At 44.3% G+C, this 15786-nt stretch overlaps 1 protein-coding gene across 1 annotated transcript in view; it reads right to left on the minus strand.

The window, feature by feature from the left end:
* Window positions 1–7492, minus strand: part of Hsd17b4 (hydroxysteroid 17-beta dehydrogenase 4) — a 64721-nt gene extending 57229 nt beyond the window's left edge. The window contains exons 1-2 of the mRNA XM_041660496.1: window positions 7379–7492; window positions 5194–5247 (exon numbers count right to left, since the gene is read on the minus strand). Coding sequence (XP_041516430.1) covers window positions 5194–5247; window positions 7379–7436 — 112 coding nt within the window. The 5' untranslated portion in view covers window positions 7437–7492. The remainder of the gene's footprint in view (window positions 1–5193; window positions 5248–7378) is intronic.
* Between the last annotated feature and the right edge of the window lie 8294 nt (window positions 7493–15786).

Below are 15786 nucleotides of genomic sequence, written 5' to 3' on the forward strand. Positions count from 1 at the left end.
GTCACCAGGCTTCTCTGTCAGGGTCATAACCTGCTGAGCAATCCCACTGGCCTCCAAAAGTACTTTTAAAAACATAAATGTAACCCCAGCACTTAAGAGTGAAGGCAAGTGGCCGGGCGATGGTGGCGCACACCTTTAATCCCAGCACTCGGGAGGCAGAGGCAGGCGGATCTCTGTGAGTTCGAGACCAGCCTGGTCTACAAGAGCTAGTTCCAGGACAGGCTCCAAAGCCACAGAGAAACCCTGTCTCGAAAAACCAAAGAAAAGAAGAGTGAAGGCAAGACGATTAGGGGTTCAAGGGCAGACTAAGTAACCTGACAACAATACCTGTTTCAAAAGAGACAAAAGAAAAATTAGCAAGGTATTACATATGTGTTGTGTATGTTATACACGTGTGTGTGTGATTTTTTTTTACATTCGAGAAAAACAGCTTCTACAAGGCATAGCCAGTAGTTGCTGAGGACCTTGTTGAGCTTCATCAAAAGCTACATAGCTGCCAGGGAACCGAGGGAAATTGGGGCTGGCTATCATATTGTTTCCAAAGTCTGATAGAAAGACAGACAGTCCTGTGTCTTGGCTCAGGAAGAATCTTTTCTAGAATGGCTACAAATGTATCTGGATGCATGAAGGGCTCAGAAGTGAAGAGCCACTCAGAAAGCAAAATCCTGAGCTAGCTATCTGACTTGACCCTTGCTACTCGTGCCACTCAGAACAAACACTGCAGGCTCGGGAGCTACTAAACGGGATTCTCACCACCACCAGCAGCAACTGTTCTAGTAATTAGAATGGCCAAGCCTCAAACTTATAGAGGACTGTTCTCTGTGGGGTTCCCTGCAGACTTTAGAGCAGGCAGGGAAAAAACTTCAGAGGGAGGCAAGAATGAACTCAACTGGATTTTATTGAAACTAGAGCTGGACCAGGACTTCCGAGAGTCTGATCCAGATCATTTTCCTTTGGCCATACAATTCTGGAGAAAAGGTATTCGGATAACAATTAATTCAGCCCCATGGGTACAGCAAAGCGTGCGTGGAAGCTCTTCGCAAAATACATGTGGCTTCATCTGTAAGATGGGTACCTGGTGAAGTAGAGACAATGCTCTAGGTAAGGGTCTAGGGAGAACGACTGAGGTAAACACAATGCCTGTGGGAGTCATGACTGGCCTGGCCCTAAGATAACACTTAGGCTATAGTAAAGTACAAATGACATCTCTCATAAGGATGGGGTATAGGGCCTAAAGGCAATGCTCAAGATTTAGGGAGAATGGGCCAGGGATTAATAAAAACATAAATTCTGGGAGGTCCGGGTAGACCCTGCCTCATCAGACAGCAACTGAGCACCAGAGGTAAAAACGAGCACCACACCTGGCATTCCAGGGGAGCAGCTCCGCACCTCATTCCACTGGAGAAGCAAACTGTGGGTGTAACTTCCCTGGCTCCTCTGGCACTTACCTGTGTGCACGAGGCCGTTCTGCCCGCTACAGTTCTGTTTCCTTAATGGGGCCAGATGGGAAGAAGCCTGAGGCCTAAGGCCTATGTCCGAGGGAGAGTTTCTGCAACCCTAGTCCCTTTAGATGTCCTCTCATTAGCGAGGACACAGCCTTCCTGACTTTAATCCTCATCAAAGAGCCACACCTCGGCACAGCTGGGACTCAGTTTCAAGATCATCAGTCAAGCTTTAGCAATCCCTGTAATTGATTATCTTTGCCTCACCAAGGAGGCCAGCATTTCCTAAAAGGAGAAGAAAACTGGAAAAGAAAGACGAAGACCGATCCTTGGATCTCTTTTCCTGTTCATCTGTACCCAGTGCCTAATCAGCCCTGGCTTTAAATACTACCTACACAGGGGCAACACTCAGATCACATATCAGAGGAGGAGCAGAGGAGCAGCACCAGCTGATTTAATACTAAATCTAACATTCTGTTTTGTTTAGGAACTGAACTATCAGAGACCGAAAGTGGATTTGTAATGGAGACTGGTCACTCAAGAGAATAAAGAGTTGAAGGCTATTCTTAACCAATGATTGAATTCCAGGCCAGCCTGGGCTACACGTGGCAGTGAGAGAGAGAGAAAATAAAGAAAGGAAATAAGTTTTTCAACATAGACCTGGCCTCCATCTCAGAATGCTGCTCCCACTGCCTACTGCAAATCTAACAGAGATGTCTGCTGCCTGCCAGTCTGCTCCTCCGCCATTCTCCCCTGACTTGGGAAATGGACACATTTAGTTTTTCAGATGCTCAACTCAAAAACCTAGAATCATCCTTAACGTTCCTTCCCCTTACATTGCACACATAACCATTCAACAAACCCCACCCTACCTACGTTCAGAATACACCCAGAGTTCAACCTCCATTCCAACCATCCTTTCTAGACCACTATCGTTTTCAGCATGGATTTATGGCATGCTTTTCATGACCAAAACCAATTACTTAAAGCAGGCTATTTAGGTAGAAACAAGAGCTTGATTAGCACAATGCTTGCTAGCATGCACAAAGCCCTGGGTTCTAGAGTACCTGTACCACAAACACCAGGCAAGAAGGCACACATTTGTAATTTCAGCATGTGGGAGTGGAGGCAGGAAGATCAGTTCAAGATCTTTGTTAACCTATGGGGTTCAAGGTCAGCCTGAGCTACGTGAGATCTTGTCTCCAAGAAGGGAAAGAGATCCAGAGCTTGGGCTATAGCTCAGTCAGTAAATGACTTGCCTTGCAAGCATGAAGCACTGCTGATGGTGGTGCACTCAATCCCAGGGCTGGGGAAGCAGAGCGGGAGGACAGCTGGAGCTTGCTAGTTAGCTAGCCTAACCAAGTGCTCTCCAAGCCCATAAGAACCAGCTCCTGATGAGTGGTACCTGAGGGTGACCTGTATGCACTGGGGGAGGGAGAGGGGGAGAACGGACGCAACAGCGTTAACACCACATGACAATAGGTGGAACCCGCATTTCTCCCGCTCCCTGGCTCTTCTCTTTCCTCACAAAGTCAACAGATTTTATGAAGGCAGTGCACAGAAGGTTGGTCCACTGAAACCTAATCTCCTCCAAAGGTCCCACCTCAAAAACATCAAAACAGCACTGTGAGACCAGACCTCACCATCTTAACACACACACACACACACACACACACACACACACAAAACCAACTGGGACTAAATTTTACCACACGAAGCCTTGGAGAACACCCACACCCAAATCCTATGCAGTGAATTACTGTAATAGGTTCTGGCTAGTCTCCTTGCTTATACTTGTTTATTTTCATTTTAAAAAAATTACAAAGTATATGCAAAACAACCAACCTATGTGTCCAGTCATCGTGCCCCTCCACTTCCTTTCCACTCTTGATCTAGTCCAAGATGAGCACCCAGGACAAAGCTTTCACCCCTCACCAGGTCACTTGTGCTGCTCCTCCACGCCCACTCTGCAACCTTGCACCATTCGAACCAGGTCAGAAGCCAAGCGCTCTGTGTGTCCAGCCTCACGCTAACTCTATGCTCTTGTCTCTGGCATTTATTCCCTTCAGTGACCCCACCAAGTCCAGCCACACTGACCCCCTTGGTAACTTTAAAACACACCAAACCTGCCCCCAGCCTCAAGAGTATAATTTCAGAGCAGAGGAGATCGCTGGATGGCTAAGACCACACTGCCTATTCTTCCACAGGACCCAAGTTTGATTCCCAGCACCCACATACATGTCAAGTTCCAGAACCCTCTGCAGCTGCAGTCCCTGAGGATAAGGTACACACATGGTGAATGAAACATAAGCAGACAAAACACCCATAACACATATGATGAATGATTTTTCAATAACGAGTGTGATTTTACTTTATCACTGTTAGAAAAGAAACACTCTGGATGCTTGCCTACGAACTTTTTCTCATCAACACAAGAACCAAGACCGCTGCTGTGGTGGTAGAGGCTGGAGGAAGACAAGGCCTCCCAATACCACCAAGGAAGCAAGATCTCAACTCAAGCTGGTGACAGGCTCATGTGGTGCCATGCCTGACGGCCTGAGTTTAATCCCTTAGATCCACCAGCATGGGGAAGGAGAGAACCAGCTCCTGAAGGTTGTTCTCAGACTTCCATACATGCTCCACAGAACACACACACACTTTGACTTTTTAAAATTAATTCTTTTACAAGATTTCATGTTGACTTATGAATTCAGTACAGCTCAGACACACAATGTGTACTTGATACTGAGGTGTAACTCAGTGTTCCTATATCTTCTATGAAGGCCTTAAATTTTTCATCCAAGTTACTCAGTTAATACTACAGATTGGGGAAGTAGGCACAAAGGGACGGTGTGACTAAGCAGTAGATGGAGATTTCAGCTGGTTTCAAGGTCAATCAGTGGATTTGCCTCACGGACTGACTTTCCACCTATCGGGACCGGGATCCTGTAGCCCGCAGGGATTTAAGCTGTGGTTTACCCACGGTTGTGTAAGTCCAGCACAGAAAGAAGTCATGCCCATCTTAGTTTATAAGACTGTAGCTTGACTTGTCCAAGATGCTACTTCCTCAGTTCAAGAGAACAAAACTTTCTGACTTGTCAACTGCAGTTCCTGCTAGAAGCCCTAACTCTTGTCTTTTATGTTCATGCTCTCCAGTTAAAGCATAATTCAGAGACCCGGGTGCCGCTATCTCCCGCTCAGTTCCCTGCACCTGCTTCGGACGTGAGCAAAGTTTTACTAAAATGTGCCACTTATACAAAACCAAATTTGGGCTGTTAGAGTGGCAATCCCGTGCACGGGATTACAGCTAACAACGGGTTGATAGAAGGTTTAGAACGAAGCTTATATTTTAGTCAAAACAAAAGAAAATCTTACGCACAAATTTAAATATTCCACAATACTTTATATTGTGGAATATAAAGCACAGCATTTGTATTGTCGTGAAATTAGAACGTATCTTAAATGATGCCCTCAGCTTCAGGCACGGCTCAAGGGTTTGGTCACGGAAGTAAGAGTGGAAGAACCACAGCACTTCTGAGGCGGGGTTTCTGGAGCCAACCACCACAGAGCTCCAGCATGTCTTAGGGTTTCTACTGCCGTGATGAAACACCGTGACCAAAAGCAAGAAGGGAGAGGAAGGGTTTATTTAGCTTATACTTTCACAACCAAGTTCATTATGCACCAGGAGGACAAAAGGCACCTGTGAAAACTGTGCTTTTGCTCGCAGCTACTAATTTAAAAGACAACTTACCAACCACAAACGCTCCTCTTTCTGCAAAAGCCAGGGCATAAGATCGGCCCAGTCCTAATCAGAAACAAAACAAAGAGAAAAAAGTTGCAAAATATTAGCATAATTACTTTAGTCCATGAAACTTGATCTCCATCTTAAAATAACAAGTCAGCAACTGGTTACAGTTGCAGATGGCATCTTCGTTGGTACTCTCAACATCCTCTCTTCTGACTGCAAAAGATAGAAAGTTGGAGCCGCTTTTGCTGGCCTGCTTTCCCTAGCATTCCCTAGCATCCTCCCCGGTTGCTCAATGCCAAGTGTTAACTGGAGACCATCACTAGGTGGATTTTCGTGAAATTTTAAAAGTAGAAATGACAGCCGGGCGGTGGTGGCGCATGCCTTTAACCCCAGCACTCTGGGAGGCTGTGAGTTCAAGGCAGGTTCCAAAACTACACAGATAAAACCTGTCTAAGGAGGGAGGGAAGGAGGGAGGGAGGGAGGGAGAGAGAGAGAGAGAGAGAGAGAAGAAATGACACAGATACCTTATTATTACCAGTGCTCCAGCACCTGCTGCTTAAGAAGCTGCTTCTCCTGAAACATCCTCGTATTTAAAAAACCCGAGCCTAAAGAGGTAACTTCTTTTTTTTAAAATATTTATTTATTATGTACACAATATTCTGTCTGTGTGTATGTCTGCAGGCCAGAAGAGGGCACCAGATCTCATTATAGATGGTTGTGAGCCACCATGTGGTTGCCAGGAATTGAACTCAGGACCTTTGGAAGAGCAGGCTATGCTCCCAACCACTGAGCCATCTCTCCAGCCCCCAAGAGGTAACTTCTTGATCTGGTCTCCTAATCCTTGGGCATCAGCTTCCATATTTCAGGCCCCTGATGTCCTAGGCTACTTAGACTAAGACAGAAATCCAGCGACAGATCAAAGGGATGACTTCCAAAACCCCACTTCAAACGCAAATGCTTCTGCTGAATTCTTTACCGTTCTAAAACATCCAGTGATTTCTACAACCTGTGCTGAACCTTGAATATCCAACTGCCAACTTCAAATCATTTTAACTCTAAATTTGAGAGACTAGCAAGCAGAGAAGAGCTTTGGAGAACCAACCAGTGAGAAGATACTTGTCTGGCTTAAACGTCTTTAACTTTTTTTTTTTTTTCAATTTTAGTTGCTAAGTGGAGAAGCTTAGCAAGAAATTTATATTTGGAGTAAACTGATAAATACATATACAAATGAACCAAAATGGATAAGTTAATCAGACTTTTCCCAGTGTTGGTGGCAGACCTGGGTAATGACAGCCCCTGGGAGATGGAGGGAGGAAGCTGAGGAGTTTAAAGCCAGCTTGGGCTGGATGAGACCCCCACCTCTTTAATAACAACTGGTGCAGAAGAGCCCCTTTACCTGTAAGGGTGAGAGATCAAAGGTTTAAGTCGCTGCACTACACACGGAGGCTAGAGGCCCCTCACTGCTGTGAAACTAATGGGGAAATTTCACTGCAAAACATCTGTCTACGTGGAGCTGTTTAATTTCCTGTCCTTTAAACTTAGCATTGTTTCGATTACAATTCTCCTAATCTGCAATACAAGACTGGCAGCTTTTCCAGCGCCTGACTCACTTCAGAAATGCCTTTGCTCTCAAGTTCTCTTCTCCTCTCCCATTATCCCTGTATCATCCCTCGCCCTCTCACACATTTGAGTTTGCGACCTTTGCCACAATTCAGGTGAACTTTGGTATGTGGCCCTGTCAAGAACCTGAATCACAAGACAGAGGAAAACAAACACTAAACGACCGACTATTCAAAGTCAAGGAGCTGGCAACTCAATCCCTTGGGAGGAAAGCAGGACCCAAAAAGTCTTTTTAAGCCCATGTGTAACTTGACAGAGGCCTAAGCGTCCAAAGGCAGCAGAACTCACAGTCCATGCCCACACACGAGAGAGGACGAACTTTTACCCAGTTGTGCACCCGGCTACACTGCTGACATCTCTCCCCTGGGAAAGCCGTGGGCCTTGGACGCTCCATCCCGGCTGGGGACTCCGGAGCGAGCACCTGCCTGCATGGTTAATGTCCCGGTGCACCCGGTGCCCCTACGTGCTCGGCCCACCCGTGTCCCCCTCGATCCACCACCAGCTCGGCATCCCCCAGCTGCACGCCGCAGCCCTGCCATAGGGACAGTGGGCCCGGCGCGAGGCTCACCTCCCCCGGCGCCGGTGACCAGGACCACACGCCCGTCGAACCTCAGCGGCGGAGCCATGAGTGTAGCCGGCACCAAGCACACACTGGCAGTGCACCCGGGTACGCTCGGCTTGATCAGGACAGCGGGCAAGGAGAGGAGGGGCGGGACACCAGCAAGTCACCCGCCGGTTTCAGGAAGCAGACGCCTGTTTCCAAGTGGGCCTGCGTGAGGACGGCTTGGCATCATGGGAAATGTAGTCCAATACGATTCCTCTTAGAAAATTCGTCCAATAGCATTGGCTTGGAAATTCTTTTAGAAGAGAGCGCCGCCAAGATCTGTGCGGCGAAATGGCTGATTCCGTTCTCTTCTTGCTTATATCTCCCTATACCTTCACAACGTGTTCTGAGTTCAGCCACTGACCTAGATAAATAGTACTTGACTTCCATTCTAGGGAGGCTTTTTGACATAGCCTCTGAAAAATACAGTTATCCTTCACAGCACTGATCAAGACTTCTCAGAGTGTACCCCCCTGGATCTACTATATGAAAATCATTCTGAAACTGTCAAAACGCAAAACCTGCACCCCCACCACCACCCTCCCCAAACAAAGCGGGACCCCTCCCCCCGAAAAAAAAAATGAATTGCAGCTAAATGAGTTTAGGATTTACATGTTGGGAACACCAACATGTAAGTTGGGAATACAGTGTTTTTTATTATTATTATTATTATTTATTCAACAAATATTGGGCAGCTAGACCTTAGAAACAAACTTACAGCTCGGCAAAAAGAAAAAAGGAAAGAAAAAAAAAAGGCCAATGTCATTGATAGAGTTAGAGTGCTGGTTAACTTTGAATACCACTGTAACCTGACAGGACTTGGGAGAAAAGTGTGGACATGTGCTGACAGATGGTGGCAAAATAAAAGACCACTATGCACCCACGGGAGGGGGGGGGGGAGCCTTCCCAAGGAAAGGAAACAGAAGTACGTAACCTGGGGTGGGGAGGGGATTACAGGTAGGGGAAATACTAGCTAGGCTGGGGCAGGAAGAGAATGGAGCCACCAAACTAAAGAGGGGGATGAGATGAGATTTCAGTGTGTGCATTTCCTGCAGAAAATGGTCTTGCGCAGGCTCCTCCAGAGGGTGGTGAGAATCTGTTTATTTACAGAAAGGTCACTTTGTCCTTCTAAGGAGTCTTGAGGAGAGGTGGACAAGAACACATAAAGGGCCAGGGAGGAGACAAAAGAGGGCGGAAGAGGAAACACTGAAGAGGAAAATGTTGGATACATTTTGGACAGAGTAAATAGATCTTTAGGGGCTGTTGGATGGGAGGGGAAAGCAACTGAAAGACATACCCTGCCTTGACAAGCTATGTTATGATGGGCCGTTCATCGAAGCAAATAATGGGAAGAACCACTCCCGAAAGAGAACACGGGCTCAGTTTTAGGCAGCTGCGTTTGGGGAAAGGGGGTGAAGATTCTGGGGTAGGTGCCTAGCCAACAGCTTTAGTGCTGAGATCTGGCTATGGGGCTTCCTTGCTCCAGCAGAGCAAGAGTAGTCAATGCCAAAGTTCATGTCCCTTCGCTGGCAGCGAAGAGCCTAGCTCAGCCAGCACTTCGTTCTCTGGGCTCTGTCCAAATGTCCTTATCTCGTTTGACCCTTGAATTTTCACCTGCCTGAAACCCGAGCAGAGAGCAGCGCAGCTCAGAGAGTATACAGGACTCAAGATGGAAGGTGGCTGGGGGAATGCCTCTCAGTGGTGAAAGGCTTGCCTGGCATGAGTGAGATCTTGGGTTCAATATAATTTTTTTAAAAGATGTTTAGTATTGAAAAATTAGCAAGCTAACAGCCAAATTTACCAAACAGGCAAGATAATTTAATTATCTTTAATTGCCAAGATAATGAGGCTCTCTTCAGCTTAATCTACATAAAATAAAGTAACGTGGTGCTAATTAACCCCTTATTTGCCCATTGTCCTGGCTCCTATACTTTCCTTACAAGGAAAATAATTTTGAAATTACCAATCCACTTGAGCTTTCTGTTCTGCTTTTTTTTTCAAGCCCTTCTCCATCTGTAAAGTCAACATCCTTCACTCAGACTGTGAACACACTGTTTTCTGGACAATCCTTGAATAGAAAAGCAGAGACAAAGAAGAAAGTTAGAAAGGGGGCAGAGCGGGGTGTGAAGCCAGTGACACTGGCCTTCCCTGCTCCAGGCTCTGCTTTGTGCTCAGCACCCACAGAGCGTGGTTAAGGAGGGAAGCAGGGAGGAAGCACAATAAGCCAAGGGCTCGTCCAGCTCCGGATCTTGGGACCTTCCAATAAGGCAGGTCGAGGCCACCTCCGCCCAGAAGGCACGTCTGTCCTCTTTGCTGGGTTTTCTGCAAAAAAAAAAAAAAAAAAATGCGTGCGAGCATTTCTAAACAGAAGCTTAAGTTCAAATGTAAAAGTTAGCCTAGATGTGGGGAATCGGGAACCTGACTCTGGCATAAGGTCAGAAACAACTTTGTAACAGTGTGGGTTTTGTGGCCCAGAGCCCCTCTGGGGAAGCCTCTACAACTAGCTCAAAGGGGCAATACACCAATACTTAATTATGTGTACTGGTGTTTGCGGGGAGGGGGGGGGGTCTTCCTTCCCTCTCAGCCTGTTGGCCACCAGGTCGAGAGGGGAAAGAGGCAGATGAGACAACAGAGTGCTTTGGCGGCCCATGAGCATGAATGGAGGCAGCCCTCCAGGAGACAGATTTTGGTGAAAATTTGCATTAAGTGGCACGGCCCTATCACAGGGCTTAGTATGTGACAGTAGGGTCCAATAGTAAGTCCCTAGTGTTATGGTTTTTGTCTCTTTAAGAGGCAAGCCATGCCCACTCCCGGTGACCCCTGCTTCCCCTCCCTGCCATCTTGAAACTCTTATGGTTCCTTCTTTGTGCATGTGTCTCTTCTTCTCTGTCTCTTTCCTCCTCTTCTCTTCTCCTTCCTCCCCAACTTTCTCTCTCTCTCCCCCCTCTAAGTAATAAATATCCAATTCTATTCTCTACAATGTCTCTATTGCCTTTTACCCACTGCTGCTCAGCCACTGGCCACTGGGAAACCGCACGGGGTGGGACCAGCCCACCAGGGATGGCTGCATACTGCTTCCTGGGACCCTCCAGCATTTTTTAAAAAATCATAAAACCTAGCACACGTGTTCTCAGCAGAACTGTGCCAAGAGTCTAAACTAAAGCTGAATAGGGCCTCTGATTTAGAGATAGCTTTGAGATAAGGTCAGTCCTCCTGGCCCAGGGACCTTCTCAAGATAAGGATAAGAGCAGGTAGAGGCAGGAAGTTCTGCTGCAGGGAAGGAGCTCCTTTTTTGCCCAGCTTATGGAGACAAGCTGCTAAATGGTGGGGAGAATCTGACCAGCAATGACTCCCAACATGTATTTGGGATAGCTCAAGTTCCAACGTAACCACTGCAGAAAGCTAGTTTTGATCTTGTCTTGTAATCTTCCTTGGTATTCCACTGGCCAATCCCAAACTTAAAACTCAGTTTTGGCTATTTCTAACTTGTCCTGGACCATGGCCAACAGAAATAGGTAAAAGCAGGTGACAAACAAAGTAAGTCTACAAATAAATATGTCTAGAATATGAATGATTGCATATTTAGAAATTGCAATCATTGAAATAGAAGGAAGTGTCTGATTTAAAATATTACAGAAGAGGTGTTGTTGGCTGCGGCTTGTTCATTCAGCTGCTCAGCCCCGAAATAACCACATAGAAACTATATTATTTGCAAAACTGCTTGGCCAATCACTTAAGTGTATTGGTAGCTAGCTCTTACATCTAGAATTAACCCATTTCCATTATTTTATATTTTACCATGAGGATTATGGCCTACCGGTACAGTTCCAGCTGGCAGCTTGCGTCTTTTCCCTCTGGCGGCTACATGGCATCCCCTTGACTCTGTGTTCTTTTTTCTTTCTCCCAGAATTCAAGTAATTTTTCCCCGCCTAGCTCTACTCTACCCTATCACAGGCCAAGGCAGATTCTTTATTCATTAACCAATAAGATCAACACATAGACAGAAGAACCTCCCACACAATTTCCCCTTTTCTGTTTAAATAAAAAGAAAGTTTTTAATTTTAACTTAGTAAAATTACATATAACAAAACAAGTATTAAGCGAGAATTATAGTTACAATATTTATATCTACTTTATCTTTTATCATAACTAAGGAATGTAGTAATACGGGCGGCGGGGCTGTGTTCCCAAAACCCCAGACTCCTGGCTAGCTTATGCCCCGAAATAATTACACTAACACTGTATTCTTTTAATCACTGCTTGGCCCATTTCTATCTAGCCTCTTCTAGGCTAACTCTCGCACATGGACTAGCCCATTTCTAATATTCTATGTAGCACAGCTAGGTGCGCTTACCCGGAAGATTATAGCCTATATCCATCCTGGGTCGGAGCTTCATCACATGCGTCTGCCTGGGACCGGGGCATGGCGTCTCTCTGAGGCGTCTGCTCCCGAGAGGAGAGCTGTGGAGTCTGAGCTCACTTCCTCTTCCTCCCAGCGTTCTGTTCTGTTTACTCCTCCCACCTATCTTCTAACCAATGAGGGCCAAGCAGTTTCTTTTTATTTAACCAATGACCTTCCTCCATCAAAGGAAAACTATAATTATAACTATCTATTCTTCAACTCACAATACCTTAATCAAGAGCAGAAATATACATATAACAAAATTGACCTTAAATTTGTATCAATAAACCAAGATCCATATCAATGTAAAGTATTCATCTATATATCATATCCCCTTTTAAATGTAAGCAAACATTTATAAACAATCCTTTAGGGAATTTGGGCGTAGTTCTCTCCAAACTGCAATGGTGTGGGAAGTCCTTCTGTATATGTGTTGCTTTTATTGGTTAATGAATAAAGAATATGGCTTGTGATGGGGTAGAGTAGAGCTAGGCAAGGAAAACAAAACTGAATGCTGGGAGAAAGAAAGCAGAGTCAAGGGGACGCCATGTAGCCACCAGAGGAGAAAGATGCAAGCTGCCAGCTAGAACCTTACGAGTAGGCCACGAGCCTTGTGGTAAAATATAAAATAATGGAAATGGGTTAATTCTAGATGTAAGAGCTAGCTACCAATACACTTAAGTGATTGGTCAAGCAGTATTGCAAATAATGTAGTTTCTGTGTGGTTATTTGGGGGCTAATCAGCTGAGAATGATCAAGGTGCCACCTACTACAGATTGGCACAGTGATGTGGGTGACTGCAGCCACATAAAATCCTGAGAAAGCTTAAAAAGAGATTCTAGACACAAAAGAACAGCGGTAAGCATGGTTTTTGGTAGCCACAAAATTTTTTTTATGTCTAGATGGGCTGCTTTAAGAGGGGTGTGGTGAAAACTGTGTGGCTTCTTTATAAACAGTGGCTTCCTGATTTGCCAGAACAAATGGCTCTGACTCTTTTGGGAGGTCCAGCTATGGAGCATTTTAATGGGGTCTGTGAGCAGAGTGCTACAGCTTGCTTAATGGTCACATAGACCTGCTGTGTGCCTAAAAATGGGGCTGTGAGCATGGCTCTCAGAGGCAGCAAACATGTCTCCACCATCTTGGATGAGGGTGAGCAAGCAGGCAGGACTGTGTTGGCCCTAGTCATACCCACTTAGGATTTTAAGAAGCAGTCCTGGTCAGAAAATAATTACAGGTACACAACAAAGACAGATTCATATGGAAAAACCTCTAAATGGGTCACAATGTGTTTTAAAAATGTGTGTAGGCTTGGGAGAGAGAAGAAAAAGAGTAAAGAGACAGTAAATGTAATACAAAAGAGTACAGACAGTCATAGATTAAAAGAGTAAAGATAATAAAATAAGTATTAAACTTTTAGAAAAAGTAATAAAGTACGAAAAATAAGTCATGTAAAGATGGAATATACATAAAGAGTCTGGATTATGTATATTATTGTGTTTATTTAAATTTTTGACTGTGAAGGTACTAAATACAGAGACATGTTTCATTGTATAGGCTACTCATCTAAACCAACATATATATCCTAAAGGTGTCTTGACTTCAAAATATGGGTCTAAGGATATGTTGCTTTGGAAAAGGGGTTCTTCTTTTGTTTCCACAGAAGATGAGAACCTGTGGATTAATTCTAGACTAATGTGGTTTGATGGACCAAGACCCTCTGAAAAATCACTGTGAACACCCTCAAAAATACTTCACCCAACAAAAAGCAGGAAGCAGTTTGGAGAGACCTATGCCCAAATATTGTTTATAAATGTTTTTATATATAAACAGGAATATGATATAGAGATTTACATTGGTATGGATCTCAGTTTATTGAAACAAATTTTAGGTCAATTTTGTTATATGCATATTTCTGCTCTTGATTAAGGTTTTGTGTTTGTGCAGCTCATTTAAAAACATAATGTATAATTAAGAAATTCAGGTTACTAGATAATCATCTATATTAGTCAAGTTTGTAGTCATGTTAGTTAGGTTTTCTAAATATAAAGAGAGACAGGTTTCAGTTAGGTAGATATCAAAGACTACAGAATATAGCATTTAAAATGTTTTAAGAGCTTAGTACTTTTCATGACAATGAGACACATCTACTCCTGGCAGTACCAATCTACTTCAAGAGGATGATGGGCATCAAAGAAGCTCCTCATGGAGTTTGTTAGCCATTTGGGAAAGAAAATACTCTTGCCTGGCCTGCTTGATGGTATGCTGTGTGAACTAGACATGCAGGACCCACAGAGAAATGACTACTAAACTCCCCTAAAGGTGAGACAGTCCCTTGGACACACACACACACACTTATATACTTACAGCTTTATATACTTAAAATCTTTTAAGCAGTATAAAATCAGAATGTGGTTATCTATTTTTAAGTGAATGATTACAATGAATACAAGTAAAAACAACATGTTTTCTATATCCCTTACATGATTAAACATTTTATCTATTACAGGTAAAAAACAAGTTTTCCCAAGAACCCATATACATTCACACCCAAGCAACTTGTTATAGATTAACAGAGTATAAGCAAGCAAGGCATTTTTCTTAGCCAGTTTTTTTTTTGTGTGTGTGTGTGTGTGTGTGTGTGTGTGTGTGTGTGTATCAGAAAGCTGATGGCAGAAATGGTACAAGGAATTAATCATCACCCTTGATCACCAACCCATCCCTCCTTCCTAGCAAGAAAGTTCATCAGCCAGCAATAGCCAGACTGCCATTGTTCTTGTTTCCTGACCTCAATGAGTCCTTCAATCAACTATTAAAAGTGGGCCTTTCTAAACTTTAAATTATTTTCCAAGATTTTCTACCTGAGAGCCATTAACAAAACATCTTGCTCTAACCTTAAGTCATATCTAAAGCTTTGTTTCAGCTGTGGTGTACACCGAAACCCTGTACACATCTCCCAACATTAAGATTCAAAGAACTTGTGCTAGCTTAGCTTCCAGGACTGTTTCTTTTCTTAACCATGAACCTAAGCCACAGTTTATGTAGTTCCTCAAGAGAAGCTAGCTGTGTAACATTTCCTTGTTCTTATTTTTCTAGCCTCAGCAGGCCCTGTTTTACCAGGGGCAGGGACAACACCATTCTTGCTTTCACCTGTATTGGTTTTCCACTAAACTAACCTCTATCATAGTCCCTCACTGTATTTATTAAAGACCCTCAGTCATCAAAATCCTACGTAAACTTACACTATTATACTAGAAGATTATGGCATCAGTTGAACAGTACAGCTTAGAAGAAAATCATCTTCATAATGATCCACAGGTAAAAACACCCAGTAGGATGGGATATTTCCATGAAGTGATCATACCACATCAAGGGCAATGGGAATCTCCCCTTGCCTATTCTCATCATGTCAGAAACCAGAGAAAACTGGCAGCAGCAAGCATGTAAAGAACAGCAGTAGCAAGACACATTCTGGAACCATGGCTCTCAGAGGTCTTGCCTATCCAACATTCACCCATCAGTGCCTTGCAAGCTGGCGGGCCAATCCCCTGAAGTCAGCTGCCACTTGCTGCTCCTCTGACATGACCACTGGCAGGTCTATATAGAGAGTTCTAGGCCAGACAGGACTGAATATTCAAATTCTGTCCAAAAAAAAAGAGGCACCTTAGTGTATTTAGGGTAAATAAATGACCTTTGGGATTTTCCCCTTTCTGTTTTCTAGCCTAAATGTACACTAGCATAAAGGACAAGCTTAGTAGAATAGAGATGTCCCTAAGTCCAGCATAATACAGACCATGACAAAGAAAAGTTCTATTTCATTCCCTCCCTCAGTGACCCTCAACCCACCTGCCCTTGGCTTCACCTCAAATCTAGATAGGTTGTAAATCCTCTTACAGCACTATGAGGACTTAAGTATTCTTCAAACCTGCTGCAATTTATCTACTCTTTGAACTCGTTTAGCAACTTCTATGTG

This window comes from Microtus oregoni, unplaced genomic scaffold, assembly GCF_018167655.1.
Source record: "Microtus oregoni isolate MIOR12 unplaced genomic scaffold, Mior012 000011F_ref0000422, whole genome shotgun sequence".
Lineage (NCBI taxonomy): Eukaryota > Metazoa > Chordata > Mammalia > Rodentia > Cricetidae > Microtus > Microtus oregoni.